The sequence below is a fragment of the Sphaerodactylus townsendi genome, linkage group LG06, assembly GCF_021028975.2.
Source record: "Sphaerodactylus townsendi isolate TG3544 linkage group LG06, MPM_Stown_v2.3, whole genome shotgun sequence".
Taxonomy (NCBI): Eukaryota; Metazoa; Chordata; class Lepidosauria; order Squamata; family Sphaerodactylidae; genus Sphaerodactylus; species Sphaerodactylus townsendi.
In genome coordinates this window covers 30,613,585-30,628,741 of record NC_059430.1, presented here as the reverse complement: position 1 = coordinate 30,628,741, position 15,157 = coordinate 30,613,585, and the positions used below count along the sequence as shown (strand labels likewise).

At 40.3% G+C, this 15,157-nt stretch overlaps 1 protein-coding gene across 2 annotated transcripts in view; it reads left to right on the top strand.

Moving 5' to 3' along the window:
* ATP6V0A4 (ATPase H+ transporting V0 subunit a4) overlaps nt 1-13,608 on the top strand; it is a 41,824-nt gene extending 28,216 nt beyond the window's left edge. For both annotated transcript variants that reach the window (XM_048500464.1, XM_048500463.1), the window contains 6 exons: nt 2,140-2,356; nt 5,435-5,542; nt 6,988-7,134; nt 8,266-8,383; nt 10,640-10,811; nt 13,254-13,608. In XM_048500464.1, the coding sequence (XP_048356421.1) occupies nt 2,140-2,356; nt 5,435-5,542; nt 6,988-7,134; nt 8,266-8,383; nt 10,640-10,811; nt 13,254-13,344 (853 nt within the window). In that variant the 3' untranslated portion in view covers nt 13,345-13,608. The remainder of the gene's footprint in view (nt 1-2,139; nt 2,357-5,434; nt 5,543-6,987; nt 7,135-8,265; nt 8,384-10,639; nt 10,812-13,253) is intronic.
* The last annotated feature ends 1,549 nt before the right edge of the window (nt 13,609-15,157 follow it).

The window sequence follows — 15,157 nt, the reverse complement described above, 5'->3', positions numbered from 1 at the left end:
ACTCCTAGAGGAGTTTAAGCTGTTGGACACCATCTGTTGTTTTGTAATGGTATGTTATAATTTGAGCGCTAAATGTACGGTATCTGTTTGTTTATTTGTCTGTTTATTTTATTTACCTGTTGTGAACCGCCCTGAGCCCTCCGGGGGAGGGCGGTATGCAAGTTTAATAATAAATAAATAAATAAACTTGTAAATGCTAACAATGCCTAGCTCAGCAATAGCTCTACAATAAGTAATAATAGTTTATTTATTTATTTATTTATTTATTAGATTTTTATACCGCCCTATCCCCGAGGGGCTCCGGGCGGTGTACAACAATAAATGTAAAATGGCTAAATCTTTAAAAGCAGTGATAAAACAGTAAAAGCTAAATCTTATAAATACAATACAATAAAATACAATAAAAATACAATAATAAATATAAATGGCGTCCAGCAGCTCCATATTCAAAATCCTCTCCCCAAGATTTTAAGCTCTGACTGATTATAAGTTCATAATATCTGAAAAAGCAATATTTTCCTCATTGATTACAGGCAGGGATTTGACCTGTCCACCATATTGTGCAGCTTCAATTTTGTTGAAGGGAGAAAATATAGCATGTAGACGTACATTCTCAGAAAACGGATGATTCCATAATATAATGCTGAGGCTTCAGCAATATTAATTTATCGTGTTATTTTATTGTACTGTCATTTTTTTAAGTCTTGGTAGGCTGCCCTGAACCCAACCCTGCTTAGGAATGGGCAGGATATAAATTTAATAAAATAAAATAAAATTTAAAAAATAAATAACAGATATCGTTCTGTATTCTACTCAAAAGATTTTCACTGTCCTCCTGTCTTGTTACCCTATATAAGTTAATTTCAGTGAAATATCAAAATCTCTTCCTATAATCACATTCTTCTAAAGATGGAAGAATTTTCTTCTTACTAATTTTAACCACTGTTAAAGAGATTCATTCCCTAATTTTCAGCTAAACTGAATTTGTCAGATCTTAGAACCTAAGGAGGATCGGGCCTGGTTAGTACCTGGATGATGGATCCTCAAGGAAGTACAGGGCAGAGGCGGAGTGAGGGGAAACTACGCCCGGGGCGCGCGTCCCCTGCACCCCTGCTGCAGTGTCACCTGCCCCATCCCGGAATGCCCCCAGAATGCCACACCATGCCCACGCCATGGCCCCTCGACAGCCCAGCCACCCCTCCACCTCTCCTCCACCCAGGGCATTGTGCTCCCCCCCGCCCCGTGGTACAAGGTTGCTATGTAAAGCCAGGCAATGGTGAACATTTTCTATTAGTCTTTTGCCTATTAGTCTTTTGCCTTTTGCCTAACCCCATGGGGTTGCCATAAGTCAGCTGCGACTTGATAGCACTTTACACAGGCACATAAAGAACAGTACAGGTTCTGTATCTTTTTTTATCCACAGCATAAAATATATACAATGGCTTTGTAAGCATTATTCATGCCATTTCTTCTGGGTTCCATAATATCATTCCCCTACCCAAATTTTAATTTAATCTCTATAGGAAAAACAACATTTGTCTTAGATGGCCCACCCTTCTATCAACTGTCAGTACTGAAACTATACATTTATTTCAGTCAGAATGAGATTAAAATACTTTCAGTACTGAACGATATTGGGCAAGTGATAGTCTTTTCTAATGATAATTACATTTACATAATGTTTTAAGCATTCAAAGTGCTTCATATTTTCAGTAAACATAATACTCCTGTAAGGCAGACATGGGGACTTAAAGAGGAGTGGGTTGCCAAAAGCTACCTAATTGAATTACAGTGGAAGAGAGCTTTGAATTGGCGATTTCCCAGGTCCATGTTCCATCTATTATTCACTGCATGATACCATTGTACATAACCCTGTAGGATACTTGTTGATGTATTGAATGAGGGTCTCCATCTGATCATCTCTACCAATTTTAACATTGTCCCGACTTTTTTGGTGTGCCATTTTTTAAAAACTTCCTTCAGCAAGTCTGATTCTGTTCATCGTCAGAACCTGATTTCAGTTTGTACCCCTATCAACAGAAGCCAAAATATGGTGGACTCGTACAACTCTTCTTCCTTTCTTTGTTTTCATTGCTTCTGTGGCAAACACTGACCATCCACATCAATATTTTCTTCCAGCTATTTCAAGAGAACCATAAACATCATCCTCCAGTTTATCCCAGAGATGATCTTCATCCTCTCCCTGTTTGGTTACCTGGTTTTTATGATTATTTTCAAGTGGTGCCACTATGATGTCAGAGATGCCCAAACTGCTCCAAGTATCCTTATCCACTTTATCAACATGTTCCTATTTAGTTACAACGATAAGGCAAACCGCCCCTTATATGAGCATCAGGTATGGACTTTTCATCTTCTATTGAGGTTAAATGTTAACCTTAGGAAGGTATGTTTTAATCAACCTAGACTAAACATACATGATGGATTTTACCGAGGAATCGTTGCCATGAAATGACATTCCCCCAAGGATATGTGTTTTTATTAATGTGATTGCACAGAATGAAATTGAGATAGGCAGTATAACATTACATTGTCTCTTTGTTTTAGTCACTGGGTTCATGTCTGTCCCAACCAGCTATCCACTGTTTCCACTTGTTTCCCTATGCCTGATTGCTTCAAGTTATTCCACAGTTCATTGGGAATGAAAAGCAGGGCCACAGTTAGCTAATTAGAAGGCAATGGTTGGTTAGCTGCTGTTCATCCAGTAGCTCTAATCCCGTGGTGGCGAACCTTTGGCACTCCAGATGTTATGGACTACAATTCCCATCAGCCCCTGCCAGCATGGCCAATTGTAGGGGCTGATGGGAATTGTAGTCCATAACATCTGGAGTGCCAAAGGTTCGCCACCACTGCTCTAATCTCTAAAGTTCTTCTGTGGTTAGAATATCAAACACTTGGCCACTTCCAGCTTGTTTTCCTGCTTCAGGTTGAGACTGTAATTAAGTGTGACCTGTTGGTGTCTACCTGCATGAGTCTGATAATTTCAGCTGAGTCAGAATGTGCCTCAGAGATGGTAAACAAAATTAGCACCCTCTTACTGTTTATTTTGAATTTCAAATTACTGCAGGATGACATTTCTGGATTTCCCCTCACAATTTACAATGGCACTTTTGCTCCTGCTAGCACCTGTCAATTCTAAGAATTTTAACAGTAATTTTAGAAGGATAGATGGGAAGGGTGATAATTGGAAAGGTCAAGGTTGATTCATGAGTAATATGTATACCAAGTCTCTCAAATAGGAATCATCACATGATGATAGTGCTCCATGGAGATTTGGAGTATGAAGAAAGAGAGAGAGAGAGAGACTACTGGAATTAAAATAGAGCTATACAATAGTCCATCTGTTCTTACATTAATTCCTGCCTCACTTCAACTGATCTACCAGTTGACTAGCCATAGAAAGTAAAGTGGAGCTCCACATTCAGAGGCAGTAAATCTCTAAATACCAGTGTTAGCTAGAAACATCAGAGGAAGACCTTGATTTCTATGTTTTTTCTTGGCTTTCCAGGGCAATTGGGTGCGCCCTGCACCCCTGCCACACCCTGGAATGCCCCCACCGTGCTCTGGAAATACCCCTGGAAGCCCCCACACCGGTACATCATACATGCCCCCTTTCCCCTTGGCACTACGCCACTGCACCTTCCCCAAAACTGCGAAGAACTTTAGCTTTAGATTTGCAAACTGCTTGCCTATCACAGGCCAGTCTAACTGTTTGTTTTAATGGCTCCTGGAGCTAGAAGGGATGGGGGGTGGGAAGAAAGAAGCATATAGAGACTTAATAGTGTTGAATCTGAGAATCAATGAGAAAAGCAAAATCCAGCTAGTTTGTACACATTTATAAGCAAGACACTAACATATCACTTTCTGCTCCAGATTACTAAAAAAAATCATACAAGGGCTTACAGAAACCAATCAGCTCAGATAATCGTCGAGTTCCGTAGGGCCTGCAAGACAGAGCTGTTCCACCGGGCCTTTGGAGAGTCTAGCCGTTGATTGGGGCCCCTACCCCCCCTCCTCCTATGATCTCATAACATCAAGCGGACTCTACTGCCCGTCCCCCTTTGGGGTCTGGGAGAACGGAACTTGGTGCCATCTTGTTTTAACGCTACACTATTGTATTGTATTTTAATGGGGCTGGGTTTATTTTTATTGAGCCGTATTTAATTTATATTACTGAATTTTAACCTATTATTGTGCTCTATTATGTACTGTTCACCGCCCTGAGCCCTTCGGGGGAGGGCGGTTTATAAACCCAATCAATCAATCAATCAATCAATCAATCAATCAATCAATCAATCAATCAATCAATCAATCAATCAATCAATCAATCAATCAATCAATCAATCAATCAATCAATCAATCAATAATGATCAGCAAACACAAATGATTTATAAACATACTCCTGAGGAAGAAATGTACCAATTGTTCATGCCAAGCAAATAATGGTGGATTCCACACAACATAAATATAATGGACTGAGCACGTTATAAAAGCATCTTGGGGAAGAACTTCGCACAGTATTTTGTTAATAACTTTAAGGGAATAGGATAAGAGGGAATATCGACAAGGAAAGAACCAGATTTATATGCAAGTATGAAATTGTTTTCAAAGTTCAGCACAGATGGTGTTGGGCTGATTTTAGCATTTCAGTTGATCATATAGTTCTTAGTGCTTTTAAAATATGGTAGATTGTCAAGATGCTTTACAGATTTTACCGAAGCTAGCACTCAGAGGTTCATGTGGTAATTCTGGTGCCTATAAACTATGCAGAAAGGGGTATTCTCCCAGCTCGCTTTCCCTTCAAACTTTAGGACCACTTCACAGCATTTGAAGTACATCCTTCAAAAGAACAAGGGATGGGAATTCTTCTTTCACAAGCAGTGTAAATTCCTCTTCTGACTAGAGAATGGTCCTTCTCTGACACAAACTCTTTCATAAGTCAGTTCCTTCAGTTCTACCTTCTCTGTTGTAAGAACCCAGGCAAGGAATTCTTCTCTCCCAAGAAGTAAATTCCCCTTCTTGGCTAGAGTAGGGTCCCTCTTTTCCCAATGCTCTCTTCCCACCAACACCACAGGTCTTTCACAAATACTAAACACATCTGCTCTCTCTGGGACTGAATGTTGAACTCCCTTTCACATTCTGTCAGAAGCTCTGACTCCTTCTAAAACCTTACCCACTGCCACCCTGTCACTCACACACTCAGATTCTATGAAGGATAACACTTTAGATTCAAACTTTTCTGCCTCTGCCTGTTCCTTAGGTTCATCACAGTGCAGATTTGTTGAGATTCTAAATCCAGACTTTCACTAGGCCTGTTGGGAGGGATGGTACTGCTGTTTTCTAATGTTTTAGTGTGGATTTTTTTAAAAAAGATAATTAATGTGGAATTCTTTATTTTTTAAAAAATGTATTCTAGCAAGAAGTGCAAACCTTCCTGGTAATTTTTGCCTTGATTTCTGTTCCTTGGATGCTATTGATTAAGCCCTTCATCCTTCGTGCTGAACACCAGAAATCTCGACGTAGGGTAAGAATGATTGTCTCTGGTAGCATTGAGCTTTTGCATGCATTGCAGTTGTGACAGTTAGTATTGTTAGTTCAGTCAAAGATTAGAGGCAAATATGGTTGTGTTGTTCCCCCTTCTGCTTGAATATCAGTACCTTGAATGGGTAGCCAATGAAATTAAACCAACCCTGAGTTTTCTGGTGAAGCTTGAAAATGGAATTGTGAAGACTACTTGGTAGTGTGGGATGCAATGAAAGATACAGCTGGTTGTGATCACAATTCTTGGAAGTGGGCATCTGTACATCACTTTGAGTCCCAGTATTGTTAAGTTCATTAACTATAGTAAACTGGTTTAATGGCTCCTCACTGTTCATCAAGATCCCTTAAAATAATAATTTGAAGTGGAGACTAGTTATTGCTAAAAGGGGACTGTCATAAAACTTTTCAAATCATAGTATCCAAAAGCCATGACAGTCAATAACTTCTAATAGTAAGATTTATGGTCAAGTTCCTATCAATAGGGCAGTGAAACAGGTCTTCATCCCACAAACAAGGTAACAATTTCTAAATGTTGGGAACTCTCCAGGTTTACAGGAAATCATTGCTTGCAAAAATTGATGAAGACCTTCCCCCCCCCCCAAAAAAAAAAAAAAAAAGACGCAGCCCATTGAGGACTGAGCATGCTTGTTGTAGGAGACATGGAATTCTGAGGACAGTTGAACATCAGTTAAAAGAAAATATTGGGAGATGGGGAAATTGGTCTGTTCAATCTTCCAAGTTTTATCTAGCATCTTAACAGCCCTATGAGGCTACAACATATCTAGTATAAAAGTGATAAAAATATGAAGCATAGATATGCCTCACAGTAACTTTTGAAACTTGGGAAATAGAAGTTTCTTGTTTATCATGGATAGCATTTCTGTAAAGCAGAATGTGAAAAACACATTCTACTTATACCTTTCTAGCTCATATTCAGTACCCAAAATGTTTTAGAGAAAACACAGATAAGATTGATTTTAAAGGCAAACTAATCTGGTTGCATTTAATGGCCATTTCTGGAAGGTTAATGCCTGGTCTGTAAGTAAAAGGCAGGTACCCTTTGGATAGATGAAATATTTTTGGCCTGGAATTTCAGAAATTGGACAATTCTCCAGAGACTGGTTGTTGAGGGTTTTCCGGGCTGTGTGGCCATGGTCTGGTAGATCTTGTTCCTAACATTTTGCCTACATCTGTGGCCGACATCTTCAAAGGTGTATCACAGAGAGAAGTCTGTTATACACTGTGTCCAGTCTCCAGAGAGTTTCGAGCAAGCTTATGCAGCCCTTGATTTGGCTAAGTGACTGATTTTTAACTTCTTTCACGCTATGGATCAGTTTCTGATACATTTATTAGACAAAGTTATTTCTGCATAGCATCTTCCACTTTCACTAACATGCTGGTAATGTTAGCCATTCTCTTTCTTGTAAGCTGGTATCTCCTGAAATATCAGAAAGTCCCACAGGTGAAATCGAGGTGAAGATCATTGATTCTAAGCCCTCCGAAAAAGCGAGCCAAGAAGACCACAGTGATGGTGTCCGTGAGGTCCATGAGGGACATGATGACCATGACGAAGAGGTAAGATTGCTGAATAAGCAGATATGAAGAGAGGAACTGGAGTATTTCAATTCCCTTCTTTCACATTTGTGCATGTGCACACATATTTACTAATATAAAACCTGAATTTATGTATGGATGACATATTCCTAGCTGTCACTTGACTCCCTCCTCCAGTTCAAGGATAGAAGTTGTATTTGTAAATTCTTCTCTTCTGTTGCATTATGCTATGTTCCTGGCTGCTGCCTTACATGGTAGAGCCTGGTTTGCTGTTTGATGAAGTAGTGTCAAGTAGTATTTATTGTTTGAGCCATTGGCTATAACATTCAAAAATACATACAGTTAAAACATTCAGATTAACATAATAAACTTATCTTTTGGTTAAAATATAAATTATTTATATTCACTATATCTGAATTAAAATGCCCCATCCAATACTTTCCATGTTGGGTGTTTTTACAGCTTCTTCATACTAAACCTTTTTCTCTCTTTCTCACAATACTAGAGCCAGGGGGCATACATTGAAAATGCTGGGGGGAAGAATTAGGACTAATAAAAGGAAACACTTCTTCACGCAACGTGTGATTGGTGTTTGGAATATGCTGCCGCAGGAGGTGGTGATGGCCACTAACCTGGACAGCTTTAAAAGGGGCTTGGATAGATTTATGGAGGAGAAGTCGATTTATGGCTACCAATCTTGATCCTCTTCAATCTGAGATTGCAAATGCCTTAACAGACCAGGTGCTCAGGAGCAACAGCCGCAGGAGGCCATTGCCTTCACATCCTGCATGTGAGCTCCCAAAGGCACCTGGTGGGCCACTGTGAGTAGCACAGTGCTGGACAACCAACTTTTTAATTATAAATGTTTGAAATAGTTCTGAAAAATAATAACACAAAGGGACTACAGACTACAGTTCCCCTGGAAAAAAATTGCAGCATCTGAGGACAGATTCTGTGGATTTATACATTATCAGTCATTTCCTGAAGGACACTAACAGCGCAATCACAGAGTTGCTCCAGTCTAAGCTCATTGATGTCAACAGACTTAGTCTGGAGTTACTCTGTTCTGGATTGCACTGTAAGTTTATGGCTGATGTGATATCTGAATCCAGGACATTTTTACTCACAATTTATTCTCTTAACCTGTTTCAGTTCAACTTTGGAGACATCTTTGTCCACCAGGCTATCCACACCATTGAGTACTGCCTAGGTTGCATTTCTAACACAGCCTCCTACCTTCGGCTCTGGGCCCTCAGCTTGGCACACGCACGTGAGTTTTCAGTTTGGTCGTGGTATGAGCATCAACTGCATTGCCCTGGCTGTACAGGATAAAAAGAGATTGATATTTGGCTCTCCATGGAAATACCTGAAGAATTGCTAGTCAGTTGTTCGAAACCAAACCACACTGGACAGAATCCAGGCACAGTTCGCCACTTTTATGCTACACTAGAGAAGGAAGGAAGTGTCCCTTTCGTGAATGTTTTTGGCAGTGTCAAAATGCGCTCTTTTTATTTTTGGTTGATTGCTTCACTTGTATAGAAAGGAGCAGAATATATTTGTCCAGATGAAAGGAGCACAATAGGCCATCTGATCTGCTCACCCCTGTGATAGACAGCTGCCACTTCTGGTCTCCTTTGTTTGCTCTCAGTGATTTATTTCAATTTATTTCATCCCAACCTGTGAAGTTTGAGATTATCCAGTAATCTTTGTTGCTCAGCAGGGATTTGAATCTGGGATTTTGTCAATTTTCCTGATGTTGGGCCACTTTACATTCAATTCAGTAAGAATGAATCAGTTCAAGAGCCTTGGAAGTCAGAATCAAAACTGATTTTCAAGCTTGGGATTCTGGAAGACAAATTTATTTCCCTAAATGGTGGCATCAGTGAACTAGTTAAAGAAAATTTTTTCTTATGCAACTTTATATATTGCTTTGTACACTTTTGAGGACATTACTAATTATTATGGAAATGAGTTGTCTGTGCCAAATTTGGTCCGAACCACTAAAACAGAATTGTTCTTCTGTCGCGATCTGGTTAAAATTGGCATCGCTGTAACATTTTGAAATCTCTTTTGAGTCTAGTATAGCTCAGATTTTTGCCAAGTGCCTGAGAAACCACTGAGGAACTTTCCTATGTGAGAATGTTCCACACAAAATTATGTCCTTTCTATGGTAGTGTGTTAATTTTATCTAAGGTTACCAGGCCCCCCGGGGAAACGGGGGAGGGGGGCTAGAATTGCCAAATCAGGTTGGGAAACTCCTGGCAATTTGGAGTACAATGCCTTAGAACATAGGTGTCAAACTTGCGGCCCTCCAGATGTTATGGACTACAGTTCCCATCATCCTCTGCCAGCATCATGCTGGCAGGGGATGATGGGGACTATAGTCCATAACATCTGGAGGGCCACGAGTTTGACACCTGTGCCTTAGAATCTACCTTCAAAAGTGTCCACTTTCTTTGGGGGATCTGTAGTCAGGAGATGAGCTGTAATGACAGGTTATCTCCAGTTCTACCTGGCACCCCTAGTTTTATCACTATTTGATAACTAGTTCCCATGTCATATTTCCCAGTCCCAGGGGAAATATAAATAACCAAGTGGACAGAGATTTACTTAGGAACTGGCCTAAAAGTGCTTAGAAATTCTCTGAAGACTAGCCACCAGTGGGGTAAATTAACTACTGTTTGGTGGCATAGTTCCACTTTGTTCAGGTATGCTGTGGGGGGTCCAATTCACCTCTTCTCTGCCTTGGTCTGTAAAGCTGAATAACCCTGTCCACTCACTGAAACTAAGGAGACCAGAGAAAAACAAAATAACTTTATCTTCCTGAAAGGTGTTGTTCAAGAATAAATTATATACCATGTGAAAGACTTAGCTTACAGAAAGATTTGGAACATAATGTTTCCAAGATAGTCACTTAAAACCATTAAAGGTCTTGTCAAAAATGACAAATGTTTACTTGTTGCCTAAAATTCATCAAAGGAAATACCAGATGAATAGGTAAGGAGGAGGGAGTTCTACAGAAAAGACCATGGCTATGGCTAGCTTTCTACCTCATCCCTGGAGAAGGCGGCGGTATCCAGAGACAAACCTCCAATGAAAATCTATAAGGTCTTACATCCGTTTGTGGTGGAACGATTTCATGTCTTAATGGATTTTAATATTGGGTGTTGTGGATTTTCTGGGTTGTGTGGCTGTGGTCTGGTAGTTTTTACTCCTAAGGTTTCACCTTAATCTGTGGCTGGCATCTCCAGAGGCATGTCACGGCAAGACGTTTCTCTCCATGTAGAGTTATTGTGTGTTGGATATATGCTTTGTCCACCTCACAGGTGTGTGTGGGGTGTGTGTGAGATGCAAATGCATGTGCCAGGTGTAGTTGCAGTTTTATTTGCCCTTGTGTTCACCATTGCATTCATACCTGTATTTGCACCTGCATTTGCATTTGCCTTGAAAGCCTTCAATTTTAATATTGTTGCTCAGGACTATTTTGCCACATTCTCCTTCCTTCTTCCCTCTTTTGCCCTTCTAGAGCTCTCAGAGGTTCTTTGGACCATGGTGTTCAAAATTGGACCTTCCTCTGGTGGCTGGGGAGGGCTCATCATCATCTTCATTATCTTTGCTGTTTTTGCTGTTCTGACTATAGCCATTCTGCTGGTCATGGAGGGCCTCTCCGCCTTCCTGCATGCTCTGCGACTTCACTGGTAAGTAATACCCCCTCCAGGATGCCCTTGTGTTGCATGCCATTCCATCATTGGCACGCCCAATATAGCATCTACTTAGCACGGCTGTCCCCTCCCGGCCTTCGGATCGGGCATCGCACTCTTTGGGATGTTGTTGTACTTTATTGTACTGTATTAATGCTGCTATGTTTTATAGAGTTTGTAAATTGTTTTTAACTTAACTTAATGTTTACTGTGTGAAATGTTGCTCTGGCCTGTGTGTGTAATGTTGTTCTTGGCCCGTTGTATGCCGCCCAGAGCCCTTTGGGGGTGGGCGGTTTAAAATCTAATATATAAATAAAAATAAATAAATAAAACCATACCATGCATGAACGACAGCCATAATACTACTAAGAACATAAGAACATGAGAACTGTGTGAAATGTTGTGTCGATTGTTCAGATTGTTTCACACCTTGTGTCGATTGTTCAGATTGGGTGGAACTTATGCACATCAGAATTGTGTGTGCAATGTGCTGTTTCTGTGCAGCCGAGATTCTTGGAGAAATGGATGAGATTTTTTAAAATATACATAAATTGCAGATGTACAATCCCTATGCAAATGTTGTATATGTGGGAGTTAGGAGCGGGGACATTGTGTGTGCTCCTGTGCCATTCTCTCCATCACAATACATGCAGCAGAGCTTAATGGACTGCGTTTTCAGAAATTATCTTCATAGTTTAAATAAAGGTACTTTGTTAGTCAGTGGCTGTGGGAGTTTGCATTTGCCCAGTGCTGAAATTGTAAAGTTTGTTGCACTTCTCCATATTTCTGTTTCATCCTTGAATTTATTATGGACATTCCCTAGTACCTCTTGCTCCCTTTCTTCTTAGTTTTTAATGTATATATGCTCTCTTGCCACATAGCATATCCCTTTGAAAGAAGGATTGTACAATAAGTTCTCCCTGGAGAGAGATGATGTTTTCACTTATCTTCAGTGAGTTGCTGTTCCTGCTTCAACTATTATTTCAACTGTATGCTCAAAAGAGACCCGTCAAATAAGTGATATGGCTATTGAGTTATTAGTGTCATTAGCTTTGCTATTTGGTCCAACGAGGAAAATAAATAAAGCAGGCAGTTCTAAGTCACGGGTAGGCTGGTGGAATAAAGTGAAGGTCCATGGATTTCCACACCTGTACCTGACCTAGAGATAACAAAAAGGTCAATACAAACTTCAGCAGAATTACATTTTTCTAAGATTGGTGAGTTCAGTGGATTTAGAACAGTGGTTCTCAACCTTCCAAATGCCGCGACCCTTTAATACAGTTCCTCATGTTGTGGTGACCCCCTACCCTGACATTTATCCATTTTACAGATGGAGAACACTGATGCAGAGAGTCTTAGGTGACCCCTGTGAAATGGCCGTTCAACCCCCAAAGGGGTCCCGACTCCCAGGTTGAGAACCACTGATTTAGAAGGATGTAACTGTTTAGGATTGCACTGTATACATGAGCAGATACATGAAGCTACCTTACAGTGAATCAGATGTTCAAGCCATCAAAGACAGTATTTACTTTGGGTGGCAGCGGCTCTGCAGCATCTCAGGCCTTTCACATCACCTGCTATGACATCATTTTAACAGGAGATGCCAGGGATTGAATATGGGACCTTGTACACATCCCTTCTACTGTACCTTTGGTACAATTGTGACCCAAGGTCACAGCTAAAACTGACCCAAGAGGTAGGGTTAAAATATAATGGGCAAAAACCTAGTAACATAACCATGCAACACTGGATCACACCAGTAAATATAAAAATAAAGCTTTCTGGAAAGAAATTCAAAGGGTTACTTAAGGCAAACAGGTTCACAGCTTGGCATAGACAGGATGCATAAAAACAGTAAAGGCCATCTCTCTACAATCTCACACAGTCCTGTTCTGCACAGATGTTCTTGAAACCTTTTGAGGCATATGGCAGCATAGAGAGTGGGGAGAAACGAGAAAGGGAAAGGGGAAATAACTGCGGTTACGATAATGAGTCATTATGCAAAATGCTGACCATAATCTGGTGACCCCAATTGATCGATCCAGAGGCTGCTTTGGCCAAACTTTCTAGACTCAGAGCAGTGCCCCCTGCCACCTGGGGTAGGAAGGTGAACACCTAAGAAACGGCCTTGAATAGATATGCTTAGATAGATAAGAATACAGTCTGCAACTGTGAATTCATTCAACCAGGCAGAGCTAGAAGGTTCCTCAGTGGTGACTGTTCCCTTTACATAAAGGGATAAGGCACTTCTAAGTTTCTTGATTTGTGCAGTAGTGGGGGACTCTCATTCTAGCTTCATTAATGACCATGATGTCTCTGCCCTTATATGGGAAAGAGGACCCTGCTGTAGACACTACTCACTTCCTTGTGTGTTGTATGATAGCTTTGCTGCTTTGCGCTTTGCTTATTTAATGCTTCTGTGTTTTTCCCCTCCATTAGGGTCGAGTTCCAAAACAAGTTCTACTCTGGGTCAGGCTATAAATTTACACCATTCTCTTTCAAGCACATCTTAGAAGGAACAGAAGAATGAAACCAGTTTGGAGCAAAGAAGTCAGAATCTTTTAGGCTTGCTGCTGTTTTTCTGCTATTTTTTTTAAATGCTCCAAGGATTTATAGTGGAACAGCATGCCATATATTGCACGTGGCTATGTGAGAAGATTGCCCTTGCCCCAGCAAGCTGATCCAAAGCTTCACTAAGAAAGTGTGTGGAGAATAATTTTTCTATCAGAAGTAATTCTTCTATAATCATTGTAAAAATATGATTCTGTGAGTCAATTAAAAATACAGATCTTAACCTGAAGTGTCTTTTGTGCATACCACTATGTGAAAATGTGTCGTGTTGTGATTATAAAGAGGTAAACTTGTTCTTAGTTGTACCGGAGAGCCTGGCAGGACTTTTGAGGGGGCAGGAGCAGCAGGGAAGGGCTTTGTTTGGGGGGGGGCAGGAAAGCTTTGGTGGGCTGTGCAGTAGGTGCTCCGTGGCTCAGCAATGGACAATGGGGATGCAGGACGCACAGAGTTTGGATCCCAGTGTGTCCTGCAGGGCAATTGGCTAAGATTAATCGTCAGGACGTTTTAACCCTTAGCCAATTATGTATTGTAAGGTAAGATGATATAAGAGGCTTGCCCTCTGAAACATCCTCTTCGAAATATTAATGATCATAGGTAATAAGAAAAAGGAATAAGACCATATTAGTGATGTTTTCGATCTGAGGCATTTTAGACATTCACAAGTCTGAAAGGATATCATAATCTGTGCTCCCCTTATGTAAACATGGCTCTTTATTTTGGCACAAACCTAGTGAAATGTCCTGAGAAAGTTTGAAAAAAAAATCAATAGCTCATTCATCAGTCTGTTGATCAAAAGGAATAAATTGTTGAAAATCAGCTGCCTCCCTTAGCTCAGCTTGTGGACATTTTCAAAGAACAGATGACAAATTGTCATTAATCCTCTTACAGAATTACAGGCCATTTTCTTGGTCCTGGAAGAATACAAACAGGATCTGGGAACTACATGGAATCATTCCAAGTTCAGGAGCATACTTCATTATTATCTTAATAATAGATTCTTCTTAAATCTTTCATTAATTTAACATTAACTGGCAGTACATTTTCTCAGATAACACAGAAGTGGGGTTGTTTGGTATCCCAAAGGATTCAATCAAGGGCGGATTCCGCATGGGCCAAAAACAGTGGTGTGAAAACGGTATAAAATGGTTTAAAACAGTGTAAAGGGGTTAACACCATTTTCACACTGCTGTTTTTGGCCCATGCGGAATCTGCCTAAATGTAAACCAAAGGTGGCAACCTTATTAGTGATGCTCATGACTGCTCTCTTGGGTCTTGCCCAACTTGTATTGAGTCCTAAACGTGAGAAAGGGCACATTCTTGATTCTGGATGTCGGCATTCAGTTGTTGCTGTTGCTGTTATTGTGTTTAAAAAATATTTACTGTGTTCCTATGTACCTGTATTGTACAAAATTGCTTTGAAATAATTTTTCAACACTGCTATGATGCTATAAAATTCCTTGTGAATTTTTAGTCTTCAGCCTGGTGGGTACCAATTTTCTCTTATCATTATTGTGGGTGTACCTTCCCCTTAATCTTTAGTATGGAGGCATTCAGTAAATAGCATGATAGGATTATCTTCATTATAGGATTGTACTTCTTCATGTAAACATTTGTAAACATTACGACGTGGATGTTGGTTCAAGCAACGCGGATGTTTTTTTACAACTGTATTCCTTGGTAAATATAATGTGTGTATATACTGCAGTCATAAGTCATCAGGGGAGATGCCGTTGTTTTTAGTTAAATGCAGCTTCCATGAACTTTACAGGGTC